Source organism: Tenrec ecaudatus, chromosome 3, assembly GCF_050624435.1.
Source record: "Tenrec ecaudatus isolate mTenEca1 chromosome 3, mTenEca1.hap1, whole genome shotgun sequence".
Lineage (NCBI taxonomy): Eukaryota > Metazoa > Chordata > Mammalia > Afrosoricida > Tenrecidae > Tenrec > Tenrec ecaudatus.
The window spans coordinates 219,797,325-219,810,574 of NC_134532.1; the positions used below are offsets into that span (position 1 = coordinate 219,797,325).

The 13,250-nt window shown below is 60.9% G+C and overlaps 1 protein-coding gene across 1 annotated transcript; it reads right to left on the bottom strand.

Moving 5' to 3' along the window:
* Positions 1–976: 976 nt before the first annotated feature.
* Positions 977–13,241, bottom strand: TRMT44 (tRNA methyltransferase 44 homolog). The gene is made up of 11 exons (XM_075544645.1): positions 12,830–13,241; positions 10,246–10,360; positions 9,878–10,097; positions 9,068–9,136; positions 8,469–8,576; positions 7,962–8,033; positions 6,206–6,312; positions 4,913–5,096; positions 3,944–4,466; positions 3,376–3,492; positions 977–1,712 (listed from the first exon to the last, which is right to left on the bottom strand). Exons 1-11 carry the CDS (start codon positions 13,230–13,232, stop codon positions 1,429–1,431), a joined length of 2,202 nt encoding a protein of 733 aa, XP_075400760.1. The 5' UTR covers positions 13,233–13,241; the 3' UTR covers positions 977–1,428.
* Positions 13,242–13,250: the final 9 nt, after the last annotated feature.

The following is a 13,250-nucleotide window of genomic DNA, read 5'->3' on the forward strand; positions in this document are numbered from 1 at the left end:
AAGGGAGAACGAAGCCTGGTCCCCAGCACGGCCCTTTCTCTTGACCTTCCTGCCCATCCCACTGAGACAGCACAAAAGATGTGACCACACAGGAGGGAGTGTACAAGGGTCTCCTCAGTGTGACTCTTCGCACAACCCCAGAGAAGACCCTACCCCCACAGGTGGTCCCTCTTCTGGAAGCCTCGGTCAAGGAAAGCCATCCACTGGTTGCCCCACCCCTTCCTCATCGACAGCCCCACCCAGTGGCTCCCTGGGGCCTGGGTGTCCAAGGCAACACCAGAGTGGTGTGTGTGACCCCTGGGTCCTCTCTGGAGGAGGCTCCACAGCCTGCCTCCTGCCCTGCACTGGGGGGCCTGCACTTGGGCATCTCAGTGTATGCCTGATGCCCCCCTGCAGCGTCCAGGAGCAGCGCCACCCCTACCCCTGAAGTACCACTGGCTGTTCCAAGGTCTGGGCCTCCTGCACCCCAACATGTGGAACCTACGGGGAATGCACACCTCACATGTGCTGGTTCAATGTGACTTTCCCAGCCCAGGTCTGACAGCCTTTCCCTAAGGAGTCTGGGAAGAGAGTGAGAGCCAACACGGACAGGATTCACCTTGACTAACTGCCAACGGGATTCCCTGAGGTAGGAGCACCCTGCCTACAAGGAGCCCTCTGAGCAGCAGGAGGGATTTCATGACCAGCAGGAGCCAGGAGAGGAGCGTGTCCTCTGGACCCAAGATCCCTGTGCAGGGAACCTCCTGGATCCAGGTGACAGCTGTACCATCAGGGCGGCGGCAGCAGCAGCAGAACCAGGAGCCAGGGCAGAGGGCAGAGTGTGGACTTCCGGGCCCCTGGGTAGTGAAGCTGGGGCTTTTGTGCAGGAGGCTGGCTCGCGAAGCGGGTGCCTCTGGACACTGAATCCAGGGAGCTGGACTTGCTGACCCACGGATGTGGAGCTAAGGTCGTAGGATTGAGGCTTCTAGTGAGTGGTATGCGCTTTGATTTATTAACAGACTTGAAACTTTGTAACAAGTTCTGATCAACAATTGCCCTAAGCATCTCTCATTCCTTAATAAGCCTGCCAGTCATGAATTCCGTCTGTGATTCTGCATGGCCCTCAGCAGAGCCCAAGCAGTGGAGCAGAGCGCAGTGATTACAACCTCATCACGTGCTTTACACCCCCGGTGTGAGGGTCTTAGTCACAACAGCTTTTGGGGCTACCTCCACCTCGTGCGTGGTCGGCCCAGGCTCAGGCCACATCCAGGACTGGGGCAACAGCAACACAGAACCCCCACAGCAAAGCTTGGTCCTCACAGCCAGAATTTAGGGCCCCCTTGAGATGATGGGCAGTGGTGTGGAGGATGCTCGATGGCGTCCCCAGCTGCAGTGGGACGCTGGGGGCAGTGGCAGCCTGTGGGAGCAGTGGACAGCAGTCCTGGGCAGTCAGCTCTTCTCAGGCCAGCCATTTGGAGACTTGGGGGGCACAGGCTGAAGAGGCTGCCCCGCTCTCCTGGATGTCTGGGTGGGGGCCGGCCGCAGCTCCCCAGGCCCATGGGCAAAGGGGCAGTGGGCGGCGGGCAGGGCACAGCCATCAGGGTGGTGTGTAAAGAACCAGCAAGGACGAGTCTTGAAGGTATTGGTGTCTGGCCCCCGCCGGGGCCCTGGCCGCGTTGCCCGTGGGGACAACTCCTCTCGCCAGTCTCGCAGGTGGACACGGCCATCTCGGACTGCGGGCAACACAGAGGACACACAGGGGTCAGTCAGCCCACACAGCTGCCTCCTCAGGCAGGGCAGGGAGACCCTGTGCAGCTGGCTCTAAGGTAGAGCAGTTAGGGACACTCACACGGATGCCCCTCCTCCAGCAGGTTGGGGTCCCACAGGGTCAGCCCAGCCGGCTGCACCCAGCCCTCCACCTGCCGGCCAGTGTGTCAACCCCTCGTGGGCTGAGGAGGACTGGACATCGGAGGAAGTGCACGTGCTCATATGAGCATGTTCACGTAGTGGCATAACCAGTTGAAGGCTGGGGGGCAGAGGGGACAGGGGCTGAGCTTTGTCTGCTTCAGAGGACATGAAGCGGGCACCCAGGCTCCTCCCACATCTCCACGTCAACACCCCTCCTCTCCTGGCCCTCCCAGAAGATGCCTACATGAAGCTAGGGACTGCCCGCTAGGATCTGGCTCAAGAATATCCAGAATAAAGGCTTCCCAAAATAGGCTCATCCCAAACACCCACACCCCCAAACACCCACACATACTCAAACCCCTAAAACACTCACCCCACAGAACACCCATGTAGACTCAAACCCCTAACAGGCCCACCCAAACACGCTACACAGCTGGCCACGCAGGCCAGGTGGGTCTGCCCAGAGCTGACCTCTATGGGAGCGACCGGCCTGGCTTTCTGCTGAGCAGCGCGGGTGGGATGGAATTGGCCCCGTGAGCTGGCCGCCCAGCCCTTAGGCCACAGCACCACCAGGCCCAGCAGCTGCCCAAGCCGGTGCACAAGCACCTTCCCCAGAGCAGCAGCTAGAACTCCAGAATTTGGGGAAGACAGCAGCACAGGTCCCTCACTGTCCCACAGCCACCCACCCAGCAGGGACCTGGAAGCCCCTCAGGGTGGGGGTGGGGAGAGCTGAAATCACCACTGAGGAGTGAAGGGGTAACTTCACTCAAGCAAGTCAGCCCTACTGCACGGTCAGCCTGAGACAGTGCCAACTGCTGGCTGGTCTCGGTGAGACCTGAGGCCACGGGCAGCACCAGGGCTGGCGTCCTCTTACCCCAAGGCTTGGCGGCTTAGCCATTCCCCCTGAGTTGAATGCCTGTAGCCCCATCTGACCTGGCTCTCAGGGCCTGGGGGAGCAGCAGAGAGAGGCCAGAGCCAGTGCCCGCTGACCAAGTCCCCATGCCCCTCAAGGAAGAGACCGGGTGGCAAACAGGCCGAGCTTGGAGACAGGCATCCCTCAGGGTGCCACTCCCCCAGTGTCGGGGATGGGGCCACACTCAGGGCCCACAATCAAGTGCACAGAAGATGCCCGCTCCACAGTGGCACACCCTTGGAGCACAGGGCAGGTGTGCTGTAGCCCTCGGGGCATTGACACCACAGGGCACAGCCATCCACAACCGCCCTCCCTCTATGTCCACACTGCAGGCACTACCTGAGCCCTGGCCAAACCTCCCCCCACTTCGCTGTGGCTTTAGGGGCTGTGGCCACCTTGCTCTGCAGGGCAGAGCTGAGAGAGGGACCGAGACTCTCACAGTCCCAGGACAATTCTCCTACCACCTCCCCAACCCCCGCCCCTGCCTCACACCTGGCCAGACACAGAGTGTCAGCTCACAGGTGCTCTCAACCCCACAGGAGCCCCTTGAGGGAGGCTGTGCAGGTGGCCCTCACCTGCAAACACCTGGTGGCAGTTCCGGAGCAGAGTCTGTAGGCCCCCGCACTCCCTCTTCAGTCTCTGCAGCGTCAACCTGTCCAGCTCGCTGGCCACATCCGCCAAGGAGAGGCTCCCTGGTGAGAAAGGGTCCCCAGGCGAGGCCGTCAGACAGGCACACTGACCTCCACCCTGGCTCCCAGCTGGGCCATGGGGCTCATGGGCTCGGCACAATGAACCACCTGTGACATCTGTCGGGGAGGGGATGGGCCCCTCACTGACCCCGCAGCTTAGAAGGAACAAGCAGAATTGGCACACAGAGTGGCACTTCCTGGGCAGGAACCAAAGGACACTGCCCTGCCCTATCCCCCAATGGTTACCAGGCTCAGCATGGTCCCTGGGAGCCTGAGACACAGCCAACAGGTTCTGAGTTTCCACACCTGGCTCTCAGGTCAGGGAGCTGGGGGGTCTGTGAGGTCAGAGGTCCTTGAGGTCCACCTCCCTGGGCCCCAGACAGTCCTCTGTGCCCACAGGAGGCAACCAAGCGCTCAGAGAACAGTCAGCCCTGCCTGGCTGTGGGAGCTTCACCTCCTGGGTTCCAGGGCTTCCCACTCTGGTCCTGGGAAGCCCCTTCTGGGCATACATGCTTCCCGCCCAGCAGCAGACCGGCCACCTGCAGGACCACCTGGTTGACGAAGTCTCGGGGCAGCGTGCCACAGTTCCGCACACGCTCAGCACGCTCCCTTGGCTGGAACGCTGGTAGCCAGAGTCCCCGTGCTGCCCGCTTGGTCTCAGCCCCTGTGGCCGGATCCTCTGGTGCTGCAGGCTGGGCCTCTGTGGCCCGAGTGTCTCTGGACACAGGTTCTAGCTCGGCCCCCATGGCCAGACCCTCTGGTGCTGCAAGCTGGGCCTCTGTGGTCCGAGTGTCTCTGGACAGAGGAGCGGGATCCTCTGGTGCTACAGGCTCGGTGCTGGCATGCTGGGGACCTGGCTTGTGGTCCCGCAGCGGTCCCTGGGGACCCCCTTGGCTGTGGATGTACTGAGTCCGCTGTGCGTCCACAGCAGCTTCCTGGGCTGCCGGGTAGGTCCTGGACACCCCAATAAGGCAGACCTGTGTGAGAACACAGCACCATGTCACATTCAAAGGTTCGGGCCATGCCACTGTCCCTAGGGGTCAGGCTTGCAGGCAGACTTGCCGTGGCCACCATAAGCCTCCACACCAACCCGATGGCCCAGCCTGGCTGGTTCCCACTGGGCCACCTCAGGCAGAGGACATGAGAAGGGTCAAGAGACTCTGGACAGGGGATACTCCAGACGCAGAGCCCACGGCTGTGGTTACAGCATCAGCATGCCACCCGAGGCGTGTGCTGCCCCCCACCCACCCAGAGAGGCCATGAACCTGGCCCCACGCTCTACGAAAGCCAGGGCGGTCAGTGGGCGGGCCACAGAGGCTGGTGGGAGCACAGCCGGCACTGGGCGATGTCAGCCTGGTGGGATTGGGAGCCGTGGGGGGAGGCTCCGGAGGCGGGCTTGGACTCCTCACGGGGGTCTACGCACCCTCTTGGTGGAGGGGATGCGCAGACAGTCCTCCTCCACTCGGAAGCCGCACACCTGCCCCACCTCCGTGACGAAGTCCAGGTACTCGCGGTACTGCGTCTTCTGGCTCTGCCTCCGCGGGTACTTGCCTGCGAAGCCAAAGAAGCAGCAGGGCAGCACGAAGAAGCGGCACTGGTAGGACGACCTGCGGGCGGGTGGGCGGGCAGGCGTGGCGTGTCACCGAGGGTAGTCCAGCCAGCTGGGGCACAAACACCAGACCCAGCAACACGCAAGACACAGCACGCTGCCCCCAGGGGCTCGCTTCCAGGCCGGAGCGGCGCAGGCTAGGCGCTGCGCGTGCTGTGCGTTTGCAGTGCCTGCCGTCGGGCTCCCAGCTCCTCGTGCCAGCAGGCCCGCCACCGCGCCCCTGCCCTGGTCCTCGGCTGGACGCTGCCCTTCCAGCATCCAGAGGGGCCGCGCTGAGGCGGGGAGACTGATCCCCAGGCCTGCGTGCGGTCGGGCTGGGCACTGACCCCGGCTGGTGGCACAACGGAGGACGAGTGACAGCCTCGGGCACCGCCAGCGCCTCTCACCCTGCCCTAGAGGGTCGCTGTGAGTGGGCCGCGACCCAGCCAATTGTACAAACTAACCCTCCCGCCGCTGTCAGCTCACGGCCTGGGGCTCCAAGGATGCCAGCGGCAGGGACGGCAGGGCCACCGTGAGGCATGGTGCCTGTCCGACCGGTTCCCTGAGAGCTGAATGGGCCCGGAGCCTGGGCAGAGTACACACACGGGGACGAACAAGCCTGATGGCCGCAGGTCCACGGGGACCAGCATGCCTGACGGGCAGCCGCAGGCCCACGAGGACGCGCACGTCTGATGAACGGACGCAGGCCCTGACGCGGAGAGGGGCTGTACTAAGAAGGGCCTACTACAGGGCGCTGTTTCCCGGGGGCAAGCCCCCCACTCCCACCCCCACAGCCTTCCCCCAGTTAAAGCCAACAGCAGCTGGCCACGTGTCTCCGGGCCTACTGTGGTCACTGCCTCCATGGTGGCCGTGTGACGGCCCGCCCAGACGGCTGGGTCTCCTTTGCCTCACAGCAACGCACCTGCCAGGCGCTGCCCGCCTCTACCCCAGGGAGCTAGGGGCATCTCAGCTGCGGACCTTGAGGGTGAACCGCCGGCGCCTCACCCGCCGAGGCCCAAGGAGCCTTTAACAAACTTCCTCATCGCGAGTCGGGGGCAGCACCTGCAGCAGTCCGGGGCCTGGCTGCCATGGAGTGCCCAGGGGCCCTGCGTAGGCGGGGCTCCTCACCTGGCGGCAATGACGGGTATCCAGGGCGTGATCTCATCGGAATGGTTCCCAATCAGCCAGTCAGCGTCAGGAAAGAGGCTCCTGTCATCTGGCGTGATGGCACCTTCCTGAAAGGGGCCCAAGGAGGACAGTGGGGTGGCGCCTTCCTGAGGGGCCAACGAGGGGGGCCAGCCGGGCAGCAAGACCCAGCACTCACAAGCCCCCAGGGCCGCCCAAGGGGGCGCTTCTGACATGCTGCCCTGTGGCCTACTGCCCTGGACCTGCCCACCTGAGGGTGCCCAGGCTGGGGTCCCAGCACTGGCCGTCTCTGGGGTCTTGCTCTTAGGTGCTGTGGAGTCAATCCTGAACTCCAGCCATCCTGTGTGCAGAGTAGAACAGTCCCCACAGGGTTTCCAAAGGCTGGGGCCTCTGGGAACGGCCCACCTCTCAGCCCTCAGGGCAGCAGGAGGGAGCCTAGGAGCATGGCCCAAAGGGGTGCCTGGAACCCAAGGAGGAGTTTTCCACAGAGAGTGGCCAGAGTGGGGCAGAAAAGATCACTTGAAGGAGCCATGAGAGGAGGGCTGTGTCTCGTGTCATGTATGTCTAGGACAGTGCGCAAACGTCTGTCCTAGCTGGTTCTCACAAACTGCTTCCTTACTGCAAACAGTAAGGAATTTGGGGTGCAGCCGTAAACAGTGTTCCCTGGTAGAAAGTAAACAAAAGCGGTATGGGCTGAGATACGGAACTCACTCTCAAGGGTATGAGAAATCCAAGCGTGGGAATAGCAAACTTGTCTGGGAACACTGCCAGTATTTAGTACTTAAAGATAAAGCGCTGTGGTCCGTCAGGGCTGCAGCTTGTACTGTCTCTGTGTGTGTCTGTTTTGTGCTGCAGTCCTGTATTGTCTGTGTGTGTGTGTGTGTGTCTGTCTGCCTGTGTCTCTCTGTGTGTGTGCCTGTGTGTGTCTCTGTGTGTGTGTCTGTGTGTGTGCCTGTGTGTGTGTCTGGGTGTGTATGTCTGTGCCGTTGTGTGTCTCTGTGTGTGTGTGTGTCTGTGTGTCTCTGTGTGTGTGTGTCTGGGTGTGTGTATGTCTGTGCCTGTGTGTGTCTCTGTGTGTGTGTGTGTGTCTGTGTGTGTGCCTGTGTGTCTCTGTGTGTGTGTGTCTGGGTGTGTGTATGTCTGTGCCTGTGTGTGTCTCTGTGTGTGTGTGTGTGCCTGTGTGTGTGTGTCTGGGTGTGTGTATGTCTGTGCCTGTGTGTGTCTCTGTGTGTGTGTGTGTGCCTGTGTGTGTGTGTGTGTGTGTGTGTGTGTGTTTGGTCCATGTTCATTCTCCCTGCTCAAGAAACCACATCACCACTAGCCAGTGGAGAGGACACCATGTATGCCCAACCCCAGGCCCTCCTATGACAGCCACTGCCGGGCACCCATGGTGTTCCCAAGGCCTGGCTCCAGACCTGAAGCCCTTGCCCCACGGCCCTCAGAGCCCCAGCCCCCAATGGAGGGCACACAAGGGGAGGCGGCAGTGACTGTGCACCAGGGGAAAGCAGGAAGGGTGGTCAGGGCCCAGCGGTCCATCATTTCTCAACACGTATAACCACTGCGACCCCCTGGCGATCAACCTGTCAGCCACCCAGACTACACTGCGGCCCTAGCCAGCTTCAACTACAAGCCTTTTCCGTGTGGTGCCTTGAAGACTCCTCCAGAGCACAGCCACACACAGGAGTGGAGATGCTGTGACCACCCAACCTGGCCAGCACCCGCCCTGCACCACCCATACCTCCAAGCTTGTCTCCCCTTCGAACATGGCCCAGATGCCTCTCCTTCGGACATCGATGCCACGGCCGGGGTGCTGTTGGGAGAAGACTGGAGGTCAGGGCACGTGCAGTCCATCCCGCACATGCCCCGGGGCACTGACGTCCACAGGAGCGCTCGGGGCAGCGTGACCCCAGCAGGAATGGACAGCACAGGGACATCCCGAGGACTGTCAGCAGCAGCCCCCGCTGCCTGGCCTGTGTCATCCTCTCCTGCCCCCCAGTCCCTGTATCTGACAGTAGCTCAAGGGCAGCGTCCCCACCCACCTCCCCTGCTGATGCCTCCGCTGAGGGATAACTGACCCTCCGTCCCCTGGGTGCCCTACCAGATAGGTGTTCACAGGGAAGGCCACCAAGAGCCAGAGACTCATGAGGCCGTGAACCCCCACCCACCACAGCCCAGGAGAACAACAGTTCTGTGTTAGTCTAGGCTATCGGACACTGAGCGCAGGGCCCCCGAGCATGTCACCAACCCCCTGGCTGCAAAGGATGTGCGCCAGCAGACCGTTCCCGCAGCCCAGGTCCACAAAGGACTGCCTCTCAGTCACTCCCAGCCGGGCGCGTTCCTGCTCCCACAGGACCTGCGGGAACAGAAGATGGACGGTGGGGTGGGGGGGTGGGGGGAGGAAAAGCCAGTGAGTCACCCGCTCGACACGAGCAGAGGTCACAGCCCACGTGGGATCAGAGCTCATATACCACAGAGGGCAAGGTCCCATGCACACCAGCACGCATCACGCAGCCAGCACTCCTGCCTCCTCCTCCCGTGGAGGGAACACCTGTTTCTGTTCCAGTTGCACGTTTGGGCACAGAGGGAATGGGCACAGAGCCCACTGCCAAACCGCCTAGGCAGACTGCCCTTGGCACAGGGCAGTGCCCTCAGGGAAGATTTCTACCTAAGAAAGCTGAGCCTCTAGAGCAAGCCCAGGACAACAGCAGGGGCCGGGCCAGACACAGCTGGTAGTCCCACTATGATGCAAAACAAGCCTGCAGTGTCACACCAACAGCCAGGCACAGCCGCAATAGTCAGCCTGCACCTCAGTCCGCCCGCCCCGCAGGCCCTACTGAGCCTTACCAGCAGGTACGTAGCGATGGCCACATCTTCAAACACAAACTTGGCTGGATCCGTCACTTCGGGCCACACCTAGAAGAGTTGGACAGATGGTGAACACTGCGGCACTCCCAACACTGACAGTCCCCCAGCAAGCACGCCAGGAGAACCCCACGATGAAGCAAACAGATGGAGGAGGAGGAAGGAAGGGATGCCAAGAGCGGGACGTGGCACAGAGGTCAGCTCTGGTGATCAAGACAATGGGACTGCAATATGGAAACGTGTGTGTGTGTGTGTGTGCACGCACACAGGATCCGGTGGCCAACCTGCCCTAAGCCTCGCCTGGCAGGATTACTCAGTGCCTCTGAGAACTGCCCAACACAAGCTGTGCAAACATCAGCCCCGCCCCCGACTGAAACAGGTGATGTATGTCAAAGGCATGTCCCCCCCACCTCCACCCCACCGGACACCTCTGCAGACTGGGCCGAGGGTGAGGGTCAGGCGCACCTGGCTTCTGGCCGCACTTGCGTGAAGTGAAGACGCAGGAGAATGAGCCTCCCTCCATTGTGTGACCACGTCAGTCGCCTCGTGAAAGAAGGGCGCGGGGGTCTCCCCAGAATTAACTGACACCCAAATCCCAAGCTAAAGGCCACCGAGTCTGTTCTGACAGACCTGCAAGGACAGCAGACCTGCCCCCAAGGGTTTTGGAGGCTGGACTCTACAGGAACCAGCTGCCTCCTCCCTGACGCCAGCAGCTCACAGGTTCAGATAGCTGATGGTTCCAATACTGGCCCAGCACTTAAGCCACCGCACCACCAGGCCCCGCAGCATTACCTTGACCATGGGCCGGTACTTCTCTTTGAGCTCCTCGTAGACCTGGCTGTACCGGGTGATGGGGACCAGGGAGAGAGTGCTCTTAAAGCCACTTGGCCGATTCCCAACTGCCCACCGGGCCAGTCTAGCCAGCAAGACTTCCCCAAGCCAGGCGGGTGTGGGGCGAACAACCCCATCAGCGTGCCAGTGCTCTGGACAGACAATCAAAACAGACATGAACCTTTGGGAACAAGAGAAAGGTGTATGAGCAGGACTGGTCAAAGTTCTCCACTGACCTGTCCCCCTCCAATGACCCAGGGTCTCCCAGCATGTGCACAACAGCCCACTGAGCTCCCGAGAAGCGAGCGTGGGCTGCTCGGCTTCCTTACCACTCCTGCTGGCTGCGGCCGAGCCAGATCTGATAGACATTGCTTGTCTGAATCCTGATGTTCCTGTCAGCATCTTCTTCCAGCGGTAAGAAAGTCGCAGTCCCACCGAGGACATCTGGGGAGGAAGAGGAGGATGCTGACTGCCCCAGTCAGCATCGCTCCTCGCAGTCACATGTGGGCACAGCCCACCACCCTCCTCCCATTCTGCCATGCGCTCTGCCCACTCCTGCATCTCAGCACCCAGACTGTGAGGGGCAGGAGATGAGCTGCCTACAGGTGCTGACTGGGTGGGTGTGTAGGACATGAACTGCTTAGCAGGCCCTGTGTGAGGCATGGGTCTAGTGGTCAGACCTCGGGGGCATCAGCGAGGTGGAGATGCCAGGCTGGCGACTTGCAGTTAGAGGTTAGGAGAACCTCTGCCCCAGCCTGAATCCAGATGTCCCCTGTCCCAGCCTAGCTAGGACCACAGGGAGAGGCCACAAAGTCTCTGGGCTCCAGAGGCCAGTTCAGGCAGCATGCGTCCTCGATGGTGCTCCTGCCAGGAGTTTTGCGCCCTGTAGCCCCGCTGCCAGCAGACTGCACTTGTCCCATGGAAAACCATTGGGAGATGAGGTCCTATGAGAAGAGCTCACCCAGAGCGGGGACGCGCAGGCCACCAATGCCGCTTCCTCTTCCATTTTCAACAACCGCCCTGGCTTTACTCCCATTCCAGATGCACGGATCCCATCAGACGGGTCCTTGCCCCAGGCCCTCAGGCATGCTGGCGCCTCAGCAGGGATACCAAGCACTGACTGGTCACTGGACTGCCTGGGCAGGGGGGGACACCAATGGCCAGACAGCCACCCTGACTTTCCCTGCGGCCTACTACATTCCCTCTGCAGCCCGTGCTGCACAGAGACTGGGGTCTGCACTAACCCATGAAGCCCAACGCTGCAACATACCTGGCCATGGAGACTGCCAAGAGACATGGGCACAGAGGGCAACATAGAGCAACTTGTGCCTGGAGAACACGGCCCAAGGCTGGACCCACAGGTGAAGGACAAAGTAAGCACCGCTGGGAGCGGATTTCCCACATCCTGCAAAAGCAGGCGCCAGCATGGCCGGGCCGGGAGTCCATGTGATCTAACTAGCCTCCGTTTTTGTGTTGTGATCGTCCTGAGGGCTCACGCCTCACCTCCATGACGTTCATGTTCCATCTCACCTGGATCCACAGGCAAGGCCCACAGAAGCAGCAGGCAAGAAACTGGAACACATAGAACAGACCTGCTGCCCAGACTGCTTTAGGCGGGCATTAAAAAGCAAAGACGTCACCTGACCCAAGTACATTCAGTCACCTCACATGCACATGAACACTGGTGATGGATCGGGAAGCCCAGGAAGAAAGATGTGTGGCAGTTAGGGGGCTGGGGAGAGGTACTGAACACCAAGTGCTGTCAGAACAAACAGGCCTGCCTTGGAGGAAGTCCAGTGCTCCTTAGAGGCCAGGATGGCGAGACTTCCTCTCATACAATGGACACGTCAGGAGAGGCCAGTCCTGGAGAAGGACATCATGCTTGACAAGGTGGAGGGATGGTGAAAAAGGAAGGGCCTCCAGGGAATGGAGTGACACAGTGGTCGAGCCTAGGGACAATTGTGAAGACAGCACAGGACTGGGCATCGTTCAGGTCTATTGTGCTATGGCAGCTATGGGTGGTGTTGGCCCCGCCCCACTCCTGCAGCGATCACTTCATGATTGTATAGATGAGACCACTGTGTCCTGCGTTTTCATGGGCTGGTTTCCAGACACTAATGGTCACACCTTTATTCCTAGTCAGTCTTCATCTTGAAGCTGTGCTAAAACCTGCCCAGCACCCCACAAGCCTCCTCAGACAGACAGGTGACAGCTGCAGAAGGTGCCTGCCTGTGGAGGGTGAGGAGTGTGCCACTGGACCACCACTGTCCACTCACCGACCTGTGGAATTCCTAGTTTCCAGGGCATTTTCAGTCACCTCATGAGCATGTGACGGTTGGACATTGAATAATGAAGACTGAAGAAGAATGATGCATTTAAATTGTAGTGCTGGAGAATATTGAAAATATGGTGGACTGTCACGAGCAAACAAATCTGTCTTGGAATAAGTACGGCCAGAATGTTCCTTAGAGGCCAGGATGGAGAGACTTTGTTTCACATGCATGGACACGTTGTCAGAAGGGACCAGTCCCTGGAGAAGGAGGGGCATCGAAAGAAAGGAAGGCCCTCAGGGGTATGATGGGCACAGTGACCACAACAATGGGCCAGGCATAGGAACAATTGTGAGATGGCGCAGGGCTGGGCAGTGTCTGTTTCTTTCTTTGTGTAGGGACTCTATGGGTCGTAACTCACTAGATGGCACCTAACAACAACATTCAACGTCCAGTGTCCCGTTGCCTTCACCTTCTTCCCAAAGCCTTCCAGACACCACCCATCCCATGGGCTGAGAAAGCACGGGAACATGCTTAGGCACAGGGGCAACACAGGCTGCAAAATCTTCTGCCTTTTCAGGGACCGAGGCTCAGGGGGGCACTGTGCATCCACCGCAGTGACCGCGACCACATAGGCTCTGACCTTGCACGACCACTTCCCTCCGCGGGCCGCTGCGCGGGCCCTGGGACCTTGCTTTCGGGATGACAGTTCTGAGCAGCACGTCCAGGTGGCGCGGCGCGTCCGGCGGCGTCCGGGCCTCGGAGCCGGCGAGGAAGCCTCGCAAGGCCCCGTCGCCGAGGCTATGCGACAGGTGGCCCCAGAGCGACTCCAGCTCGGCGGCGCCCTCCCCGGCAGCGGCCCGGGGTCTAGGGTCCAGGGCCCCGCGGTCGTCCAGGTGGCTCTCCAGGCGGGCGTCCAGGCGGGCCCCGCACAGTCGCTTATTGACCACCTGCGGCCTCTCCAGCCACACGGCCACGGCGGCCCAGAAGCCCCCCGGGAGCAGCGCGCCAGGGTCGCGCACAGCCGTCCGACCCACCTCCGCCATGGCCGCCAGCGCCGGAGC

Bases quoted from the DNA above. Each gene is read 5' to 3' on its own strand.
- TRMT44 (XM_075544645.1), bottom strand. From the start codon at position 13,232: ATGGCGGAGGTGGGTCGGACGGCTGTGCGCGACCCTGGCGCGCTGCTC. The intron at 6,313-7,961 runs GTATGGGTGGTG...GGCCCCTTTCAG, and splicing joins AAGGGGAGACAAGCTTGGAG to GAAGGTGCCATCACGCCAGA. The intron at 1,713-3,375 runs GTGAGGGCCACC...TGTTGCCCGCAG, and splicing joins CTGCCACCAGGTGTTTGCAG to TCCGAGATGGCCGTGTCCAC.